Source organism: Rana temporaria, chromosome 2, assembly GCF_905171775.1.
Source record: "Rana temporaria chromosome 2, aRanTem1.1, whole genome shotgun sequence".
Taxonomy (NCBI): Eukaryota; Metazoa; Chordata; class Amphibia; order Anura; family Ranidae; genus Rana; species Rana temporaria.
This window is the reverse complement of record NC_053490.1, coordinates 236,904,676-236,928,534: the sequence shown is the minus strand read 5'-3', so window position 1 is coordinate 236,928,534 and position 23,859 is coordinate 236,904,676. Positions and strand designations below refer to the sequence as shown.

Sequence of the window (23,859 nt, the reverse complement as noted above, 5' to 3'; positions counted from 1 at the left end):
AAGGTGATGGACTGGCCAAGCATGTCTCCAGACCTAAACCCTACTGAGCATCTGTGGGGCATCCTCAAATTGAATGTCTTTAACATCCACCAGCTCCATGATGTTGTCATGGAGGAGTGGAAGAGGACTCCAGTGGCAACCTGTGAAGCTCTGGTGCCCAAGAGGGTTACGGGAGTGCTGGAAAATAATGGTGGTCACAATTGTGGAGGGAAAATGGCTAATTGGGCCCAATTTGGACATTTTCATATTCATTTTTGTTGCCAGCTGTTTAGTCATGAATAGCCGTGTGTTGAGTTATTTTGAGGGGACAGCAAATTTACAGTGTTAAAAAAGCTGTACACTCACATTGTAACAAAGTGTCATTTGTTCAGTGTTGTCACATGAAAAGATATAATAAGATATTTACAAAAATGTGAGGGGTGTACGTACTTGTGTGAGATACTGTATATCTGAAATATTTTTTGTGAGTGTAAGGGTCTTTCCATCTGGCTTTAGCAGGGAAGTTCCAAAGATATCAGGACAGTGATGATTCAGTGTTTATGAGCACAGGCTATGCAACTGTTTAGGAGTACAGCATATTAGCAAAAAAAAACTAAAAAATGGAATGACACATTTCTGTGTCAAATCATCATGCAGCTCCCCCTGCCTTGCTCAGATTGTATCATCTTAATTGGTTGCTCCTTGTTTTATAGACATTTGGAGAAGCAGAGAGAAAATAATGATATTTTGGCAATACATTTTAATAAGTAATACAGCTTAACAGATTTGTGTTTGCTTACAACCAGGTGTAATGGACCCTTTTCTGGTTCTTCATCAACTGCGTTGTAACGGTGTCCTTGAGGGAATTCGTATCTGTCGCAAAGGATTTCCAAACAGGGTTCTGTACGCTGACTTCAAACAGAGGTAGCAAAGTAGCCACATGCTACTAACAATTATAATCATTGTGTCATAAACAACAAGAGGTGTGTAAATAACATTTGTCCTTTAAATATGCCCATTTCCCACAATAGGATGTTGAGATATCTCTCCAGTTTAATGGCCAAAACATTTTTTTTTTTAGTTACATAAAAACACATACTGAAAGATAAAATAGCCAGACTCAAGATCATTATACTAAGCCCTGTGATATAGAGCACATATGAGCAGGGCTCATTGAAAACAGTGACTGTACAGCAAAGTAGGTATTAACATTTACAATATAGTAAACCCTGTGTGGATCTGTTGTAGATATCGTATACTGAATCCCAGTGCTATCCCAGAGGACAAGTTTGTTGACAGCAGAAAAGCATCTGAAAAACTTTTGGGATCTTTGGACATTGATAGCACTCAGTTTCAATTCGGTCACACAAAGGTAAGAAATGTTCTGATTATTAAAGATAATGTTAAATAGTAGACAGCAAATGTCAAATAAACAATATAAGTCTCTTTCTCCCTAAATCCCCTCAAGACCCAGGGCATTGTTTTGATGATGTCTCATTTATACTTTATATCTTTTTAGCATTTATAATCTACCTCAACATATTATACAAGCTTTTTGGGACAGAAATGGCTTAATTTGGTAGCAAATTTGAATACATATATTTTTATTTCTTGGCTTTTCATGGAGGGGGGGATACACTATATTGTTAAAAATATTGGGACACCTGCCTTGACATGAACTTTAATGGCATCCCAGCCTTAGTCCGTAGGGTTCAATATCGAGTTGACCCACTGTTTGCAGCTATAACAGCTTCAACTCTTCTGGGAAGGCTGTCCACAAGGTTTAGGAATGTGTTCTATGGGAATGTTTGACCATTCTTCTAGAAGTGCATTTGTGAGGTCAGGCACTGATGTTGGACAAGAGGGTCTGGCTCACAGTCTCCGCACTTATTCATCCCAAAGGTGTTCTGTCAGGTTGAGGTCAGAACTCTGTGCAGGCCATTCAAGTTCCTCCATCCCAAACTCGCTCATACATCTCTTTATGGACCTTGCTTTGCTGCACAGCTGGTGTGCAGTCATGTTGGAACAGGTAGGGGCCATCCCCAAACTGTTTCCACAAAATTGGGAGCATGAAATTGTCAAAAATGTGTTGGTATGCTGACACCTTAAGAGTTCACTTCGCTGGAACTAAAAGGTCAAGCCCAACCCCTGAAAAACAACCCCACATAATCCCCCCTCCACCAAATAATTTGGACCAGTGCACAAAGCAAAGCCCATAAAGACATGGATGAGCGAGTTTGGGGTGGAGAAACTTGACTGGCCTGCACAGAGTCCTGACCCCAATCCTATAGAACACCTTTAGGATGAATTAGTGCGGAGACTGCTAGCCAGGCCTTCTCGTCCAACACCTTACAAATGCAATTCTGGAAGAATGGTCAAATGGTGGAAAAACTTCTAAATCTTGTGGACAGCCTTCCCAGAAGAGTTGAAGCTGTTATAGCTGCAAAGGGTGGGCCAACTCAATATTGAACCCTATGGACTAAGACATTAAAGTTCATGTACGTGTAAAGGCAAGTGTCCAAATACTTTTGACAATATAGGGCCAGATCCTCAAAAGAGATACGCAGACTTAACTGCTGTTCAGTCTGTGTCTAACTTTGGAAACGATCCTCAAAAGGCTTTTTCCAAAGTTAGGCAGAAGATCAGGCATGTGTAATTGAATTACACTGCCGAATCTTAGGATGCAGTACCGCATCCGCCACTGGGGGCATTTCGAGTCGAAATGCCGTTTCTAGTATGCAAATTAGCACTTAAGGCGATCCACAAAGCTTTTCCAGCTTCGTTTTTTCGCCGTAAGTGTTATTTTGCAAGTGTAAAACTAGGGCTGATGTTACAAAGTGTAAACTAGTCACACCATGTAAAAGCCCATTCCAGCGACGGCATTTGGTATGCATTCCCGAGGGAGAACTCCACGGCAATTTGTAAAAACAAAACCGGCATGGGTTCCCCCCCAGGAGCATACCAGGCCCTTAGGTCTGGTATGGGTTGTAAGGGGACCCCCCTACAATCCATACCAGACCCGTATCCAAAGCACGCTACCCGGCCGGTCTGGAAGGGAGTGGGGACGAGCGAGCGCCCCCCCCTCCTGAGCCGTGCCAGGCCGCATGCCCTCAACATGGGGGGGTTGGGTGCTCTGGGGCAGGGGGGCGCACTGGCGGGCCCCCCCACCTCAGAGCACCCTGTCCCCATGTTGATGAGGACAGGACCTCTTCCCGACAACCCTTGCCGTTGGTTGTCGGGGTCTGCGGGCGGGGGCTTATAGGAATCTGGGAGTCCCCTCAAATAAGGGGGCCCTCAGATACCGGCCCCCCACCCTAAGTGAATGGATATGGGGTACATCGTACCCCTATCCATTCACCTGTAGGCAAAAAGTTAAAGTTAGTAAACACACAACACAAGGCATTTTAAAATAATTTATTATTCTGCTCCGGATGCCCCCCCTGTCTTCTTTATTAGCTCTATTAGCAGGGGGGGCTTCTTCTTCCACTCTCCGGGGGTCTTCTCCGCTCTCCGGGGGGGGTTTCTTCTTCCGCTCTCCGGGGGGGGGCTTCTCCGGACTCCGGGGGGCTTCTTCCATCTTCTCCCCTCTTCCGCTGTTGACTCGGCGAACCCCGTTTCTTCTGCAGATGTCCGGTGCCTTCTTCTTCAGCGCTGGCTGCCTGCTATCTTTGTGTGTTAGCTCAATTTCTAACAGGCAGCCGGCGCGTTCTTCTGTGACGGTGCCCCTGCCCCAGAGCACCCAACCCCCCCATGTTGAGGGCATGCGGCCTGGCACGGCTCAGGAGGGGGGGCGCTCGCTCGTCCCCACTCCCTTCCTGACCGGCCGGGTAGCGTGCTTTGGATACGGGTCTGGTATGGATTGTAGGGGGACCCCCTACGTCGATTTTTCGGCGTAGGGGGGTCTCCTTACAACCCATACCAGACCTAAGGGCCTGGTATGCTCCTGGGGGGTGAACCCATGCCGGTTTTTTCTTTGAAAATTGGCATGGAGTTCTCCCTCAGGAATGCATGCCGAGCGACGCTGTCATTTTTTTTTTTTTTTTTTCCGACGCAACTTTTTTAAGCCGTCGCGATCCTCAAAACTCGGCGTAACGTAACTTCGCGCATGCGCAGTACGGCCGGCGTGGGAGCGCGCCTCATTTAAATGGGACTCGCCCCATTTGAATAGGAACGCCTTGCGCCGGCGGAATTTTAGTTACACAGCCTGAAATTTCTAGATAAGTGCTTTGTGGATCGGGCACTTAGGTAGAAACTTTAAGGCAGTGTAACTTAAATGGGATTTTTTAAGTTACGCCAGGTTTTTGTGGATCTGGCCCATAGTGTATAAAGTTAACAATTAGAAAAAAATAAAATGCTTTTTACCAAAGCAATGTTTACATAATTTGTGCACCCCTAAATATTTGACCAACAAAGTCTGCACTTTAAAATGATATCACACTAAAAAAGCATGGCTTTTATGTAATGTAGCAGAAATGTAAAGCTCAAAATGAACACATTAAAATTAAAGTTATCAGATCTTTATTCCCCTTTTGATGCTACATTGTGAATCATACCATTAAGTTAAGATTAGGCCGTGTTAGCGAGGACACAAGTTGGCAGAGCAATAACCTTTTTACTGGTTTGGGATTTCTACATATTCAAGTGACAAAGCATTCATTTCCATTTTGCAATATAAATTGCAGTGAAGTGACCCCGTATCAGGTTTTCAAATTTTAGGGGGTTTTGTTAATTTCACTATTCTATACTAAACTTCAACTCACTTAACATCTCTCTTAAACTTCAACTCACTTCACACTATAGTAAATTTAGCACAATAAATTATAATGTTGACTTAAACTATATATAGTAAAACTGTGTACATAACATGAATTTATATATGCCGCAGGTGTTTTTCAAAGCTGGTTTGCTTGGGAGTCTTGAAGAAATGCGAGATGAAAGATTAGCTAAGATTCTAACATTGATCCAATCAAGAGCACGGGGAAGACTAATGAGAATTGAATTCCAGAAAATTTTGGAAAGAAGGTAATGTGTTTTGAAACGCAATGGGGTTAATTTACTAAAACTGGACAGTGCAAAATCTGGTGCAGCTGTGCATTGTAGCCAATCAGCTTCTAACTTCTGCTTCTTCAGTTAAGGGAGTTGTAAAGGCAGAAGGTTTTTTTATCTTAATGCATTTGATGCATTAAGATAAAAATCCTTTTGTGTGCACCAGCCTCCCCAGCACCCTCTGATTACTTACCTGAGCCCCATCTCTGCCTGATGTCCAGGAATCCCTCGGCTGTCTGGGACTCCCTCCTGATTGGCTGAGACACAGCAGCGGCGCCATTGGCTCCTGCGACTGCCAATAAAAGTCAGTTAGCCAATCAGGGGAGAGAGGGGGCAGGGCTGAATGGCAGCTCTGTGTCTGAATGGAAACACGCTTGCTGTGGGGGCACTCGGCAGTAGGAAGGGGCCAGGAGCAGCAAAGAGGGACCTGAGAAGAGGAGGATCTGGGCTGCCCTGTGCAAAACTACTACACAGAGCAAGTAAGTATAACATGTTTGTTATTTAAAAAAAAACGAGACTTTACAATCACTTTAAGCTTTGACAGTAAATACTGGAAGCTGATTTGTTTCTTTGCTTAGCTGCACCTGATTTTGCACTCTCCAATCTTAGTAAGTTAACCCCAATAAATCAATGTAGAGTTTTTATATTTAATTATAACTCTAAAGACAGAAGAGTAATTTGTGTATGCTGGCTAATTTTAAAATACAGAGAGAACAGATCCAGAGCTTGGATCAAGTATTCATGGTCCCGCCAGTACATAGTAGCTGTCAGACACTAGTCAGTAATCTTATTTAATGCATGCTATAACAGGGTTTTTTATAAGCTCCATTCATCCCTCTGTTAGATATGTCTGGCCATGTGTTGCCAGTGGTAAATACAGAAACTTTGTGATGTATACTTATTGAATTCAAATAGGGACTAGAGGCAAAAATACATTTCTGCTTTCTGTTTATTTAAAGTCAATTAGCCATAAGCTATTATGAATCCGTGGCCATTTTAGCCTATGTGTTCACAATGACTGTCAATTTTATAAATAATATACTAATGTAATAACTGTACATATTATGCTGTAAGTATTAATCAGTGATTTAAATGCATAAGTATACTTTTCTTCTCTCTATTAGGGATGCATTGCTAGTTATTCAGTGGAATATTCGTGCTTTTATGTCTGTGAAAAACTGGCCTTGGATGAAGCTTTTCTTCAAGATCAAGCCTTTGCTGAAGTCTGCCGAGACTGAGAAGGAAATGGCCAACATGAAGGATGAGTTCCTTAAACTAAAGGAAGCACTTGAAAAATCTGAGGCCAGGAGGAAAGAACTTGAGGAGAAGCAAGTCAGTTTAGTGCAGGACAAAAATGATCTCACACTTCAGCTACAAGCGGTAAGAAACCATAGATTTATAAAAGCTTCTGTTATTACTTCCCTGCTTTGTGCTAGACTAGGTTGTTGTTAAAGCGGTAGTAAACTCTGCTTTTTATCTTGTACCTACAGGTAAGCCTATAATAAGGTTTACCTGTAAGTACAGTGAACTGGCACAGTTTAGGAGATATATACATGTGTAGCAGCTGGTGACATCACCGATGCATGCGCACTGTGCTCTCATTGGACGACATGCCGTCCATTGAGAGAGCTGGGAATGACGTCTTGGCCGCTCTGCCAATTAAACGGCCAGAGCCTGTGAACCCGGAAAGAAGATAGGAATCCCTGTCAGCGGTGAAATATTTTGGCACATAGAAAATATAGAGTAAATACGTTACACTAATTTAATACATTTGTATGTAAACATTATTGTAGGAGCAAGATACTCTGGCTGATGCTGAGGAAAGGTGTGATCTACTGATTAAATCAAAGATACAAATGGAGGCGAAAATTAAAGATCTTACAGAACGCATAGAGGATGAAGAAGAAATGAACTCAGAGCTCACTGCCAAAAAAAGGAAACTGGAAGATGAGTGCTCTGAACTCAAGAAAGATATTGATGACCTGGAGATAACATTGGCAAAAGCAGAAAAAGAGAAACATGCAACTGAAAATAAGGTGCGTGTCTCAATCAACATTGTATATTTGATCGCAGCTACAGCAATAGTAGACTTATTTATATTACATTAAATTCTGATTAATGAATATGCCTGTTTCATCATCATCAACTCAGGTCAAAAACTTAACTGAAGAAATGGCGACTCTTGATGAAACCATAACAAAATTAACTAGAGAGAAAAAAGCTCTACAGGAGGCACATCAGCAAACTCTGGATGACCTTCAGGCTGAAGAGGACAAAGTCAACAGTCTGACCAAAATGAAATCTAAGCTAGAACAGCAAGTAGATGATGTAAGATAAAGAAGATTTTTCCTATAATTGTAATGTCCTTTCATTGTCTTGTCTATCTGTCTCTCTCTGTTTCTCACTATATATATATCGATATATAGATATAGATATATATATATATATATATATATATATATATATATATATATATATATATATATATATATATATATATATATATATATATATAGTATGTTTATGAAAACACATGCCAGAGACCCTTATGACATTGAAAACTTTTGTATTTTAGCTTGAAGGTTCACTAGAACAAGAAAAGAAAGTTAGAATGGATCTAGAAAGAGCAAAACGGAAATTGGAGGGGGATCTAAAGTTGACACAAGAGAGTCTAATGGATACGGAAAATGATAAGCAACAGTTGGATGAGAAATTAAAAAAGTAATTTTATAATGTTGTGTATATATTTGTTTTTATTCGAAATGCACAAAACATTCAGACTTTTCATGGGTCAAGCAATTTATCTGCCAGTTGAGTGCTGTTGTTTTTTCGTGGTGTATGTCTTCTTTAGGGCAAAGCACTATTGATGCGTAACAAATTGCTAGTAAGGAAGCATCGTTTGGCCTTAAAGCGGAGGTTCACCCTCAAAATGAACTTTCCAGCATCCTTAAAGCGGAAGTAAACCCATCAATTTAACAGTTTGAAAAAGCAGTTACATTCCTGGCATGCCGGGAATGCTAACTGTCACATTGGTTGTGCTCTCAACCAAACTGTCAAACCATCCAATGGCTGGTGTCATAACTGATCACATGTGCAGCATCATGGCAGTTGAAGATTAAACAGAGGCCAAGATGCACCTTAGCAGCCGTCAATCAACTCCTCTTCTCTTAGAAACGCCCATTCCCCGCAGGATTCCCCGCTCGGAGCCGGAAAATAAGGGCTCATATAAAGATAAGTACAAGTAAAAAAAAAAAAACAGCATACTGCAGATGTTAGCAGTATGCTACAGCTAATGTCAAAAAGTGGATTTTTGGGTAAACCTCCGCTTTAATAGGCAATACTGTTTGCTGGATGTAATTGACGAAAGCAACATTTTGTAAAAATATTTTAACTAAAATTTTAAGTTGGGGAAGAAAATACAATTAAGTACAATTAAAACTCATTGCAGTTAAGTGATGGCAGCCATATTATTTGTATATTTACAATAACATTTTGTTTTGTACATTTAAAAGGAAAGAATTTGAAATCAATCAGTTGACATCCAAGATGGAAGATGAACAAGCTATCATCATCCAGCTCCAGAAGAAAATAAAAGAACTTCAAGTAAGAAGACAGTAATAATAACCTATTAGTACTTTTTTTTTTTTAAAAGAAGCCACATATGCATTGATGGAACATATTCTATTTATTAACTTAATTTATATATTATAACTTGGATTCAGTTTGAACATTTCCATTATTTCCTCTGTATGTCTATTGTCCACTCTACAGCGACTCAGGCCCCGTACACACGACCGAGTTTCTCGGCAGAATTCAGCCAGAAACTCGGTTCAGAGCTGAATTCTGCCGAGAAACCCAGCCGTGTGTACACTTTCGGCCGAGGAAGCCGACGAGGACCTCGGCGAGGTTGTTTTCCGACGTTATTTGGCACGGTCGTGTGTACGGGGCCTCATACGTTTTTCACACTGACTTTAAATAGCAAAAGTATTGCCTCTGATTACTGCATGTTGGAATAATGAAATTGCAGATGTGGGCACTCTTTTATGGTATTTCTCATGTTCATAAAATATCTTTATGAAAACATATCTGTATCTAGATTGCAAGTGCTAGCTTCTCCAACTGCCTCTTAAAATGTTAGTTGTTTGGATGAAGTATAGAGCAAGCAGGCAGCAAATGAAAGACAGAGAAAAGTGGGAATTTCTCATGACTTTACACCAGTGTAGACAGCCAATGAAGTAAAATTTTTAATAAAGCCAACATACAATTAAGATTTGTACATTATAACAAAATGTTAAAATTTTGGCGACGCATGTTTCAATTTTGTTCATGCTTTTTGTGGTGAGTAGGTTTTGCCTTGTTATACAGGTTTCCTGGGCCAGATCCTCAAAAGGGATACGCCGGCGTATCTACTGATACGCCGTCGTATCCCTGTTTCTATCTTTGGAACTGATCCACAGAATCAGTTTCCAAGAGATAGACAGAAGATCCGACATGTGTAAGGGACTTACACTGCTGGATCTTAGGATGCAGTACCGCAACCGCCGCTGGGGGCATTTCGCGTCGAAATGCCGCTTCGGGTATGCAAATTAGCACTTACGGAGATCCACAAAGCTTTTACGCTTCGTTTTTTCTAGATAAGTATTAAGTTGCATGTGTAAAATTAGGGCTGCTTTTACAAAGTGTAAACTGTTTACACCTTGTAAAAGTAGACCCTTCTGTCCAGCGACGCGTTTTTTTTTGTTTTAAATTTTTTTTTTTCGCCGTATCTTTTTTTCCCCCGACGCAACTTTATTGACCCGACGCGATCCACAAAGCTCGGCGTAACGTAATTTCGCGCTATGCACGTCGGGAAAATGACGTCACGAGCATGCGCAGTATGGCCGGCGCGGCAGCGCGCCTAATTTAAATGGGAATCACCCCCATTTGAAGAGGAACGCCTTGCGCCGGCGGAATTTAAGTTACACAGCCGAAAATTTCTAGGTAAGTGCTTTGTGGATCGGGCACTTAGGTAGAAATTTTAAGGCAGTGTAACTTAAATGGGAATTTTTACGTTACGCCGGCTCTTTGTGGATCTGGCCCCCAATCTTTTTTTTTTTAAACAGATACTCCAATCTTTATTAAATAGCGGCCCGTAGTACTCTTGTCATCTTGTCATTTTACCTATGATGTTGCTTATGTTACCCTTTAGGCTCGTATCGAAGAGTTAGAAGAGGAACTGGAAGCTGAACGAGCAGCACGAGCCAAGGTAGAAAAGCAGAGGTCAGATCTCTCCCGAGAGTTGGAAGAATTAAGTGAGAGGCTAGAAGAAGCTGGGGGAGCAACATCTGCACAGCTGGAGATGAATAAGAAGAGAGAAGCAGAGTACCTGAAGATGCGCAGGGATCTGGAAGAAGCCACTTTACATCATGAGGCCACAGCAGCTGCTCTCCGGAAGAAGCATGCAGACACTGTTTCAGAACTTGGAGAGCAAATTGACAATCTTCAGAGAGTCAAGCAAAAGCTAGAGAAAGAGAAGAGCGAACTCAAGCTGGAATCGGATGATTTGGCTTCCAACATGGAGCAGCTTGCCAAATCCAAGGTGGATAATATTTTGTAGCACTAATGTTATATCACTAAGTGTAGCCTCATTTCATTGAAACTGATCAATACTAAAGTTAATCTCTAAAGCAACTCTGTCCCTGAAATAAAGTTTTTGTAAAAAAAAATACTCCCTGCAAAGAAGAGAATGTACCTCTCCTATTGCTCACTCTGCTAAAATATTGTCCCCAGACATCTCTTCTCAAAGTGACACTTTCAGAAATATCAATCTCCTATGTCCCCCACTGTGCTTAGTGGTCCTTCCCAGTGACCACTGATTTAGCTACATTACAATTGCATTATTCATTATATTATCTCATTAATTAAACCAGACATGCTAGTTCAGGGAAGTGACCTGGTGAACAGGTTTAGCATCACTGCCCTAGAACTGGTATGTGACACATGACTAATGTCTGCTTTCATCACCTTTCAGATTACATTTAGTAGGTTTGGTTTTCAGAGAATATCACAGAACAGTTTTTCTTCTGTAACGGTTCTTGTCAGGTATTCTGCTGTCTGGAAGGCTGGGGCTCTGAAGTCCAAACATTTTTGGGGAATAACCTTGCTTTTGTTTTCCTTAAAATGACAATTAAAAGGGGACAGAAGCTGGTTATTCAAACGATCTGGTGCCTTGGTAGATTTACATGTACGTCGAACTCTACCTCTTCTCTAATGCATGATTTGCATTCGGATTGCGCTTCAGAGGCGATTAACTCCATTTTTGACAACAAATGTGCTGCAACCGCATGTATTGCACACAGTTGTGGGGTGTTTGTGGCGTGTCCCCTTTCTGCTGAATGTGTTGCTACATGCCGGGTAGATTTTGCCATAGTTGTGAAGTACAGCATCACCATAGCATGACCATAGCATGTAAACATCCCCGTCTGCTGCCTATTGCAGATTAAGGGGGCTGTAAATACACCTCTCAATTGCGCATTTTTACATTTTTAAATGTGTCTAGAGGATATTAAAACAATGTTGGCTTTTGCCAAGTTTTATTCAGTCAGATATACTGTATGTTGTTTCATAAAGTCTGATCTATATAGTGTAAAAATATAGCAGAAAGTTTGATATTTGGGTCTGTTTTGTTAATGGCATGGATCAGAGAAGTCTTGTTCTCTCAGCCATGATTATACTGTATGTATAGCATTGGATGTGCTTTACTTAACCAAGTACTATAATGATTTATGAAGTTCAATATCCATAAACTTGTACAGCTAATATTTTTATGACATTAAGGAGCTTTGTATATTTAATACAGGGCATATCAGAAAAAATGTGTCGCACATATGAAGACCAGCTTAATGAAACAAAGGCCAAGTTGGATGAGATGACCCGTCAATCAAACGATCTCACCACTCAGAAAGGAAGATTGCAGACTGAAAATGGTTGAACAATTTTGTTCTCTAAAATCACTGTTTTATTAGTGTTGTATAATTAACTTAAGAAAATGTAAAGATAAGCAGAAAGCATTCAAATAGTACACGGTTACCTACACATAATTTTTTTGGGCTTGGTTCACATTGATTCAATTTCAGATGTGACTTGAGTTGCATTGAGTCACATGGCACTTAAAATATTATTTCTACTAAATGTGCTCGTTCACATCAATTTGGGGAAAGGCCCGGTGCAAATTTAGAGCAATAAAGTGTGATTTTTTTTTTTTTTTTTTTTTAGACCCCAACTGAAATACATCAAAATCGCATTTACATGTGTTTTTTCATGTGTTTTTGTGTGCCATTTGTGCTGGTTGTTAGGAGCCTAACACCCAGTGACTCATGCCTGCTGTCAGCAGCAGGGATGAGTAATTTGTTGTCAAGGATCTGGCACCTGCCGGCGTCCTAACAAGATGAGTCACCCTTAGTGTAAAATGAATTCCTTTTGGTTTGGTATGGATTTTAGGGGGAACCTCACTCCAAAAAGAAAATAGCATGGAGTCCCCCGTAAAAATGCATACCAGACCCTTATCTGAGCATGCAGTCTGGCAGGCCAGGAAAAGGGGGGGGGACAAGCGAGCGACCCCCACTCCTTTTGAACTAAAAAAAATGTCCACCAATTTAAGTCCATCGTCAGCCATGATGAACGCTGGCCACTGTCCTGCAGGATAAAAAAAACACTGCCCGCCAAACACGACCTCTCCTGCCACTTGAACTTACCAATTGACAGAGCCGCTTCCCCCTGCTACTAAGTAAACAAAGGGGTTATGGGTGACCCCAACCCCTATAATGTCACACCCTGGAAGATGTTATAAGTCCCCCCACACCTCCACAACCACTAGACTATGAGCATAAGGTGCTTTGCAAGAGGGGATCCCCCCGCATGTTGAGGGCATGTGGCCTGGTATGGTTCAGGTGGGGGGACACCCGCTCGTCCCCCTCCTTTCACGGCCTGCCAGGCTGAATGCTCGGATATGGATTTTGGGGGGGACCCCCATGCATTTTGTTTTCGCCATGGGTCCCCTTCAAAATCCATACCAGGGATTAAAGGAAGGTATAAACTGTACCCTGAAAGTATATGTAGATGGTCTCCATATATATACCAGTTTTGTATAGGGTAAATCCCTGTAATACTTATATATAAACTAATAAAATAATATTGAACCAAAATCTATACCAGATTGGGGAGGGGGACCAGCACATCTTTTTTTTTTTTTTTTTTTCATGTCAACTCTCTTGATTACATTCTGCTGTCAGCGGGGAATCCTGCTGGCAGCAGGGACGACTCATTGTTATTAGGATGCGGGAGGGTGCCAGCTCCTTAACAACCACTGACTCATTCCTGCTGCTGACGGCAGGGATGAGTCATAGTAATCACACATTTAAGCACACATTATAGACCTTCAGTATTTTTTTCAACTTTCCACTATTAAATCTTCTGTCCTTGTTGTTTTAACTTTGGATAGTAAAAAAAAAAAAAAATCTGCCAGTAAATACCTTATACAGCCCACTTCCTGTTTCTTGTCTGGCAAAAAGCCTAGACTTATGATATCATGCACAGCTCTCTCTCACTCTTGTGAGAGTTTGCCAGAAAAGGGAGCGGGGAAGAGTCATAAGAGGGCCAATGAAAGCTGCAGAGCTGGGGTGTGCCTCTGTGTAAATCCAGGATTTAAACAGACAGCAGCTTCAGCTGCCCACATAAAATAATATGCAAAGTGGTTGTAGGGAAGCTTCAGAATGGAAAATATGTTTTTATTACAAATTATGTGAGCAGACTGCAGTTCTTCTTTAAATATATCAAATTCGCATTAAGTCACACGGCAGCTGCACTATAAAATTGCATTGAAAATTTAATCAAATTTACACTACACCAGTGTGAACCTAGTCTTATTCCACAGCCCATGCAGGGTAGAAAATATACATATATCTGAAGGAGAAAGTATTTTCTTGCATGTCAGGTTGTTTCGCAATTTCTCAATAGACCTTGTGTTTTTAAACAACCGTACCTTTATGCATAGTAGATTTGGTGTGTCTGAAACAGATGGCTTAGAGATTGAAAGTATGAGCTGTATTCTTTTAATGGATTTCCAGACAGTCGGCTCTTAAAAGCACAAATGGCACAGACTTCAGATTAGGAACATAAAGAGCATATTTGGCAGCTGTTATCTATTGAGTATGTTGCAAACAACAAGTAGATCTTTAGATGGTGCTGTGTTGCTGCTATTATGCTAAAACAAATGTGTTTTTTTTTCTATTTTATCTGTGATTGAAAGAGAAGTATTTTTTTTAACTTAAAGGATTACTAAAGGAAATTTTTTTTTTAGCTAAATAGCTTCCTTTACTTTACTGCAGTACTGGTTTCATGTCCTCATTGCTCGTTTTTGCTTTGATGTTGCTGTAAAACTGCTCTGATCTCCACACTTCCTGGTTGCCTGATTCCTTATAACCATGGTACTGGGAGCTTTTCACGGTGGTCTAAGCTGTCATTACTGTGTGTCTAAAACTTAACAGAACCAATCAGATTCATTTTAAAAACAAAACACTGCACTGGATTTGTTTGTTTTTGTTCTGTGGGTCTCTTTAATTCACAGAAACATGAAACCAGTTTAAAAACGAACGTGAAACTGTAGGCACATTATATGATTTAATTTAATCAATTTTTAATCATTTTTAAAAGGAATCAGTTAACTTTTATGTCTCTATACCCTGTAAACAGTCATTTCAGCAAAAAAATGTTTCCTTTAGTGACCCTTTAAGTCATAGGAGTCTATTGACTAAACGTTCACTTAGAAGAATGAAAAAAAGTAAGCTATAATCACTTCACTCACCTAATCCCATGCAAAGCAAAATTCTGTTTTTCCAATTACTTTGCAGATGATTAGGTATTTAAATGGAACACTGTTTTACACTGTTTAACTTGTAACTGTCACATACTGTATTTGTGATATTTTAAATAAATTGGAATATTTTTTTTTTTTATATTTATAATATTTTTATCCTGGTAGCAGATAGAAATCAGTGGTTTTATGGTATTAAAGCCAGGGACATTTGGTGGGACAAATCCTAAAAAAAAAATAATCCATGTATATCCCTGGAAATCCGGAATAACTAGCAAGCAGGGGTGTTTTCACTGAGAATGCTATGGTCTGTAACATGCCTCGTGTCCTGTGCTAGCTTGTTGGCCTAAGCCCCCACGTTTCTATGCTACAGTATCTCAGAAAATACCTCTTATCGTGAAAGTAGAATGATGTATTCTTTTGGGATTCTACCCAACAGGTGAATTTGCAAGGCTTCTTGAAGAGAAGGAATCATTAATAAGTCAGTTGTCACGAGGGAAGTCTTCTTTTACTCAACAAATTGAGGACCTGAGGAGACAGTTGGAGGAAGAAACAAAGGTAATTAATGGCTAGTTAATTATATCCCATCAGCTTGGACCTTACAAAAAAAACATGGGACGTTAAAAAAAAATCTAAATAAATTACTACTGAATAGAAGAAATGCTACTGTTAATTAATATACAGTTTTGGAAATAGGATTATTTAGTGACTGTAATAAAAGGTCATTAGTGTTAGAATATAAAATCTGGCTTTTGTATGATTTAACAGAATTAACAAAAATAACTCATATATTTATTTAAAAAAATAGACACTAATCTACCAACAATCAACGATGACCCCAGTCATTGATTACTCAAACTTTCTACCAGGTGTTCACGACTGTGCCTTTAAAACCTTACTAAACTCTAACAAGTTCTGTTTAAAGCACTTTTTGATGTTGGATAAGTATATTATTCTAGCCATGACAGGCCTATTGTTAAACTCCTGGATGATAAACCAGATACATTACCTCATGTGGCCAAATAGCAGACCTAACCCGTTTGACTGAAATACACCTTTTGAGGAACTCTGTCAAAAGAAAAGACCTCCTCTTAACCACAGCCTTTCTAAATCATATCTCAATCATAATAACCCATCACAATACTTTGCGCCTCCTTATATCTCAATATGGGGGAAAAAAAATTAAGTCTAAATTTACCCGAGATCATACAGAACATAAGGAGCCATGCTGAACAAAATTCAGAAGGGTTTTGTTTAGGAACCTCGCATCTGGGTACTAAGGCCCAGATTCACAAAGGAGATACGACGGAGTATCTCAGATACTCCGTCGTATCTCTCATGCCGCGTACACACCATCACTTTATGTGATGAAAAAAAATGACGTTTTTAAAAACGTCACTTTAATTGACTGTGTGTGGGGGAAAACGTCGTTTTATGTCTTGTAAAAAACGACCAAAAAAAATTGAAGCATGCTTCAATTTTATGTGTCGTTTTTCAAAAGTGCACTTTTTACTTCACAGAAATTGACCGTGTGTAGCAAAAAACGTCGTTTTCTAAGACGTTTTTTCATCCACGCATGCCCAGAAGCTACTTATGAAGCAAGCTTCAATGGTAAAACGTGGTGGAACGTAACCTCACTTTGCAAGATCATTGTGAGAAAACGATGGTGTGTAGGCAACTTCGTCTTTGAAAATTGAAGTTTCAAAAACGTCATTTTTTACTTCACAGAAAGTGTCGTTTTTTTTCATCACATAAAGTGATGGTGTGTACGCGGCATCAGAGTATCTATGCGACTGATTCATAGAATCAGTTACGCATAGATATCCCTAAGATCCGACAGGTGTAATTGTTTTACACTGTCGGATCTTAGGATGCAGTACCACGGCTGCCGCTGGGGGGGGTTTGCGTCGTAAACCAGCGTCGGGTATGCAAATTAGGAGTTACGGCGATCCACAAAGTTTTTTTCGCGTTCGCTACGTTGCTGCTAGTCTAGTTTCCCGTCGCAAAGTTAGTCGTCGTTTTGGGTGCCTTAACTTTAGTCAGCAATCGTATTGCTGTCTAAAGTATGGCCGTCGTTCCCGCGTCGACATTTAAAATTTAACGTCGTTTGCGTAACACGTCCGGGAATACGGAAGTACGCTACGCGCGTCGCCGTTCAAAAAAATGACGTCACTTTGCGCAAAGCACGGCGGGAGTTAAGAAACGGAGCATGCGCAGTAGGTCCGGCGCGGGAGCGCGCCTAATTTAAATGTTAGCCGCCCATTCTACTTGGACCGCCTTGCGCCGGACGTATTTACGATACACCGCCGCAAGTTTCCAGGTAAGTGCTTTGTGGATCGGGCACTAAAACTGAAAACTTGCGGCGGTGTAAAGTAAACGGCTTACGTTACACCGGCGCTAATGTACCTGAATCTGGCCCAAAGTCCCAAAGACCTGACCCTATATGTACCACCATACCTCATCACTATGTTGAAAATACAGTCAACATGAAAGTACAATGGTGGTATTATGGTGTTTTTGAAAAAAAAAAAATATAAACAATATAACATTCAAGATGACAGATATAAAATTGGGTAAAAAAACACGTGGCCACCTAAAAATGCTGCAAGGGTATGTGCCTCCTTGTGCTAGAAACACCCCCCCCCCTCTCTCTTGAGCCTATGGTGTGCCAACATGAATAAAAGCAAAAAACAATCGGAGACCTTAGGCTAGCATTAAAAAAACAATAAGGAACAATTTTATAAGACTTTCAACATTCACAAGAGTACCATACCTTGCTTAGCTTATCCTAACCACAAAAATACCTTGTCACATGCACCTAACCATCTTAAAAGGCAGTGATAAGATATACAACTAGATTAAGACAAAATTCATATTGACCCACTATTGATATGCTCCAAGACCCATTACTCCGCTCCGCTCCTAGTTGTTCCCAGTCTTGTGGCTGGACAAAGCCCCCCCCCCCCCCCACCCCTCGGCTTTTTAAAATTGAAAAAAGCAGAGTAGTTGCAAATAAAAGGCAACCTGACAAAGTTTGCTGTTTTTGTAGAGCAAGTTATACGATGAAATCCAACATCTGATCACTGCTATTAGCAACAATTCCAACTATTTTATTTCCACGAATGTAACTTTGCCTAAAAGAACTTTATTCCTTCCCTTCTACATGATCACATTTTATAGTTCAATTTTATTTTCTCAGGCCAAAAATGCACTGGCACATGCAGTGCAGTCTTCCAGACATGACTGTGACCTCCTTCGCGAACAGTTTGATGAAGAACAAGAAGCTAAATCAGAACTCCAGAGGTGTCTTTCAAAGTGCAATGCTGAAGTGGCACTGTGGAGGAATAAATATGAAACTGATGCCATTCAGAGGACAGAAGAGTTAGAGGAAGCAAAGTAAGCTGCAAGTTTATTTCATAACCAGTCTTCAAAAGTATTGTCACAAGTATTGAACTATATTTATCTGTATGAAAATAAATATGTTTCCAAAAAGAATTTGCACAGAATCCAGCAACATCTCTAAGGCCTCGTACACACGACAGAGTTTCTCGGCAGAATTCGGCGAGAAACTCGGTCAGAGCCTGATTCTGCCGAGAAACTCTGTCGTCTGTACACTTTCGGCCCGATGGAGCCGCCGAGGAACTCGTCGAGGAAATTGAGAACATGTTCTCTATTTCCTCGTTGTTCAATGGGAGCTCTCGGCCCGCCGAGCTCCTCGGCGGCTTCAGGGCTGAACTGGCCAAGGAACTCGATGTGTTTGGCACGTCGAGTTCCTCGGCCGTGTGTACGGGGCCTAAGAAACAAGTGAGTGATTAAACCCAACAACGAAGCAACGAGTAGATTTGCCCTTTCATTTTATATTAGTAAAATAAATAAAAAAGCAAAACAGTGGCAAAAAAAGTTAAAATTAGATTGAATGTGTTCAGTCTTTTTTTAATACAGCGGTGCAAAATGCAGTGATTATAAAGTGTGGATAACTGTAACAACCAATCCAAATGCAGTTTAGCTGACTACAGAAATGTCACCTGGTTGCTAACTGCTTCATTAAATAAGCTTATAAATATATATATTTTTTTCTCTGTGCCTCCCTCCATAGGAAAAAGCTAGCTGTACGCCTCCAAGAGGCTGAAGAAGCGGTTGAGGCAGCTAATGCAAAGTGTGCATCTCTGGAGAAGACCAAGCATCGTCTGCAGAGTGAGCTAGAAGACATGATGATTGATTTGGAAAGATCCAATGCTTCTGCTGCTGCCATGGATAAGAGGCAAAGGAATTTTGACAAGATTCTAGCTGACTGGAAACAGAAGTATGAGGAAGCCCAGGCTGAACTGGAAGCATCACAGAAGGAGGCCCGCAGCCTGAGCACAGAGCTCTTCAAGCTGAAGAATGCCTATGAAGAAGTCTTAGATATCTTGGAAACTGTAAAGAGGGAGAACAAAAACCTGCAAGGTAGCCACCTTGCTTGATAACAGAAAAAAAATATTTAAAGCATAGGTTTATTTTAAGATATACCTTTTTGGACAGATTGAACATAAGAAGAAATAGAAAACTTTTATCAAAGCTGTGTTATATATGTATTTACTGTATGTGTATAACATATTTCTGACCTATGCGGATCTATCATCAGATCAGCACTGAAAAAGTGATGTGGATAGGAATGATGAGAAGTGTGATTCGAATCTGCCACTTCTTACAATCCTTGTACCCCCCCCCCCCCACCCCCACACACACACACACACTTTACCACTGTATTTCCCAGTTCTTCCCTGAAATGATGCTCCTTTTTCACATTTAATTGTATTCTTCATGTATGTAAAACATTATTGCAACCCTGTCTGGAAAAAGGAGCCCTGTAATAGTAACGCTCTTAATCTAACTTCTCTGGTGGCTTGTGTCTCTAGCACTGCAGCCTTCGCCAGACTTTTTGGCATTCAACACTTCTTGGAGTGTTGGGTTCCCTTGAATCCTGCCATTTACCATAGTTCCGTCCTCGGACCCCTGCATCACTGCTGAGTCCTGTAGTTAGTTAGGGGTGGGAGAATTAAACTGCAAAACATGATGGGAAGCACAAACATCTGACACCTGTAAGTGTTGAATGCCAAAGGGACTAATGGTAGCTGCAGTGCTGGAAAGGTAGGAGACATGACCTGCCAGAAATGTAAGAATAAGAACTCTTCTTTTGCAGGGCACCTTTACTTTTTACCATGACAGTATTACTTTAACCTACAATGAAGGGCAAATCTAAAAAATAGTTCATAATGCCTATTACATGTGAGTGGAAATTTAAATTCAGGCACAAAGGTCTTGTTGGCACAACATAGAAGATATTTAGATAACTAGTGGGATGCTTAAGCTGCAGGGAAAACCCTAAAACTGCAACATCGCTGCTATTTTCGAATGTGAGAAAGTTGTTCAATTATTACAAATTTATTTTCCATTTCAGAGGAAATTTCCGACCTGACTGATCAGATCAGTGAAGGTAACAAGACTCTGCATGAAGTAGAAAAGGTGAAGAAACAGGTAGAGCAGGAGAAGTCAGAGGTACAGATGGCTCTGGAAGAAGCAGAGGTAAGACCAACAATAATCTAAGGAATTTATTAGAATTCTCTCATAGAGCAATCTAGCTTTTCTTACAATGGCCCATAAAACCTCCCCAAATCCACTAGATGGGACAATACATAAAGATTAGTTGTTGCCATTTGTAAACTTTTCTCTTCCAGGAATATAAACATTTTTAGTTACAGCTAGATATGAGTAAACTAGTCTGTCTAGACAAGATAACTAGGTCACTTAATGGCAATTATGTCTCTATTGAGATAAACAAATTATATTGAAAAAAGCTAAAACTATTAGAATTATATTACCCAAACATGACATTTCAGTTTCTTTATGTTTTCTGGCAAACTAAATTATGCAGTAGCATTTATAAGACTCAGGGGCGCTAATGGTGAGTTATCCCCAACAGAAGTTGGCCTTACTGCTGCAGACTGAACTTTGCATTGTATTTAACAGACACATTAGTATGGCAGGTAGAATGATTTTTACATTTTGACTGCTCATGGTAGGATCAGGTAGAAGATAATTTACTTATTACACACTCCCAATATGCCATTTAAATAGCAGGAGTCTATTGTCTTTGGTTAAGAAGGAGTGTATTTCATAAATGTTATGGAAGTGAAGGTGGCAATATTTGGACAGTGATTGGATATGGGGCTGTAAATAGAGGTCAGAGTCTGGAATTACAGCCCCCTGGCATGAGGGAAGAGAAGAACAGTTGTGCTGTTCATCCCAGTGGAAAATTCAGGGGAGGGGCCTCAGCAGCAGCGGTAGTTTTTTGGGGTCAGGAGTAGAGATATAGATTTGTGTGTCAAGAGCATAGAGATTATATTGGAAGGGAGAAGGTGTAGGCAGAGAATAGTAGGGGTCCAAGGACAGAGCCTTGGGAAACTCCTAAGTAAAGGGGAAAAGGAGAGGTAGAGATAGAGTTGTAGGTAGTCCTGAAGGAGTACCTATTTAAGTAGGAGGAGAAACTCAAAAGAGCAGACTCCTGGAGACCAAGGGATTGACGTTTTTATTGAGGAGGCGGTCAACTGCGTCAAAGGCATCAGAAAGGTCTAATGATAAAAGAATTGAGCAATGGCCATTGGTTTCAGCAGCTAGTAAGCCGTTAGTGAGTTATAGAGGGGCAGTTTTTGTGGAGTGTTGAGGGCGAAAGCCAGACTATAATGGGTTGAAAAGGTTGTTATCAGTGATGGCTCAGGTGGCTGTAGACTAGGAATTTTAGAAGGAGGTAAGCGGAAGCAAGGAGATGGGTCTTGTAAAAATGGTACTACAGCGCTAATTAAATATTTAAAAAAATGACATTAACAAAATTACCAAATAATAAACGCAGCAATAAAGTGATGTATGTCAAACAAAGTAGTGCAAAATTATATATAGTATATTGCGCTGAATATTAACTAAGATAATGTGAAAACCAAATTATACGTGATTCAATATCCAATAAGTAATTACACAGATCCACAAACAAAAAAGAAAAAGGCAATTAGTCCAATTGCATGGATACACCAGTGCTTCTTCCGTGAACAACACCCTGTGAAATGATTGAGAGATGTGGGATCTAGTCACACTATGTAGACATCTGTTTCATATATGCAGCGCTTCCTCCACACTGATACAGCTCATAGAAAAACAAGAGAAGAGATCTTCATAGCGCAAATAGCATGAACAAATTGGGATAAATGATTTCTGACAAGGTCTCACTCACGAATCTGCCGAGTTTAAACAGCATTTAGGACAACCTAGCACCAATCCTTCAAATTAAGCCGCTCAGCGTCTCTGATGCACTCTCCTCATTCGGATCTGCGATCCGTCCCGCTCGTAACTCCTCCCCCACGCGTTACGTCACTAGACACGTGACTTAGTCATGGTGTTACCCATGACTAAGTCACGTGTCTAGTGACGTAACGCGTGGGGGAGGAGTTACGAGCGGGACGGATCGCAGATCCGAATGAGGAGAGTGCATCAGAGACGCTGAGCGGCTTAATTTGGAGGATTGGTGCTAGGTTGTCCTAAATGCTGTTTAAACTCGGCGGATTCGTGAGTGAGACCTTGTCAGAAATCATTTATCCCAATTTGTTCATGCTATTTGCGCTATGAAGATCTCTTCTCTTGTTTTTCTATGAGCTGTATCAGTGTGGAGGAAGCGCTGCATATATGAAACAGATGTCTACATAGTGTGACTAGATCCCACATCTCTCAATCATTTCACAGGGTGTTGTTCACGGAAGAAGCACTGGTGTATCCATGCAATTGGACTAATTGCCTTTTTCTTTTTTGTTTGTGGATCTGTGTAATTACTTATTGGATATTGAATCACGTATAATTTGGTTTTCACATTATCTTAGTTAATATTCAGCGCAATATACTATATATAATTTTGCAAGGAGATGGGTCTTATTAAGGTTCAGACTGGTGGGGTCCAGTGAGGGATTTTTAGGTATCGGAGTGACCAGTGCATGTTTTAGAGTGAAGGGGACAAAGACACTAGAGAGGGAGAGAAGTGGGAGTACAATAGTGAAGGTGGCTAAGGTACTTGTGAGAGAATGAGATCCAAAGGAAAGGTGATGAGATGGGCATCAGAGAAAAATTTAGCAACCCCCTCTGTACTGACAGGGTAAAAATCAGGCAATATTGAATAAGGTAGTAGACATGGTCGGGGGGAATTCATAAAGGGTGTTGTAGACACCCTTTCAAATTCCATTGTGGTGCAGCACGAAAGAGTTGGTGCTTTTGACCAATTTATGTACTGTACCTATCACAGACAGGTACATGAATTTGTTGGTGTCTGCATTAGGGAAGGAGTGTCTACACTGAGCGCTCCTTCCCTAGTGCTCTCACTCCCACCCTCTCTCCCTGTCTACTGTGTACATCACATTGACAGGTGCTTGACCAAGGAATTTTAATGTATGGGTGGGCAGAACTGACTAGTTCCCCATCAGGCCCACTCCCATTTTGGGTATGGGAGTGTGTGGATCTTTAATAACTATATAGTCCAATAGTGGCTTTTCACACACTGCTGTTCGTGGTTACTCTAAATTGACACAGACTTAATGGGTAACTATTCTCTCAGTTCCCCATCAGGCTTCACCCACCCAATGACAAGTCATTTCCCAAATGTGGGCATTGCCCATATTTGAGTAAAGACATTAGCTGTAACCCCATCCATTTTGCTTACACTTAGTTTCAGACAGGGAATTTCCTGGCTGACAGTTAAATGAGGCAGGGGATACAGCCCTTTATAAGAAACTGTTACCTATATGACAGCTTTCTAGCACAGGCATAGCATTCTCTGGTTAGGCAAGCTAGATTAGAGTTGGTCTTAATTACCGCCAGTTTACTAAACCAAGAAACCAAGAACTGTCCGTAATTCTTTAAGAATCGCTCCCATAGTGATGTATTGTATGTTGCGGCAAGTGGTTATGTGG

General features: G+C 40.7%; 1 protein-coding gene across 1 annotated transcript in view; it reads left to right on the top strand.

The window, feature by feature from the left end:
- The window catches only part of MYH15 (myosin heavy chain 15), an 82,758-nt gene that overhangs the window by 46,016 nt on the left and 12,883 nt on the right, over positions 1–23,859 (top strand). Inside the window, exons 20-33 of the mRNA XM_040336646.1 lie at positions 786–903; positions 1,228–1,351; positions 4,865–5,001; positions 6,150–6,405; positions 6,819–7,061; positions 7,177–7,353; positions 7,601–7,746; positions 8,538–8,628; positions 10,214–10,603; positions 11,864–11,990; positions 15,315–15,433; positions 18,075–18,271; positions 18,972–19,321; positions 20,316–20,440. Of these exons, the coding sequence (XP_040192580.1) occupies positions 786–903; positions 1,228–1,351; positions 4,865–5,001; positions 6,150–6,405; positions 6,819–7,061; positions 7,177–7,353; positions 7,601–7,746; positions 8,538–8,628; positions 10,214–10,603; positions 11,864–11,990; positions 15,315–15,433; positions 18,075–18,271; positions 18,972–19,321; positions 20,316–20,440 (2,600 nt within the window). The remainder of the gene's footprint in view (positions 1–785; positions 904–1,227; positions 1,352–4,864; positions 5,002–6,149; positions 6,406–6,818; positions 7,062–7,176; positions 7,354–7,600; positions 7,747–8,537; positions 8,629–10,213; positions 10,604–11,863; positions 11,991–15,314; positions 15,434–18,074; positions 18,272–18,971; positions 19,322–20,315; positions 20,441–23,859) is intronic.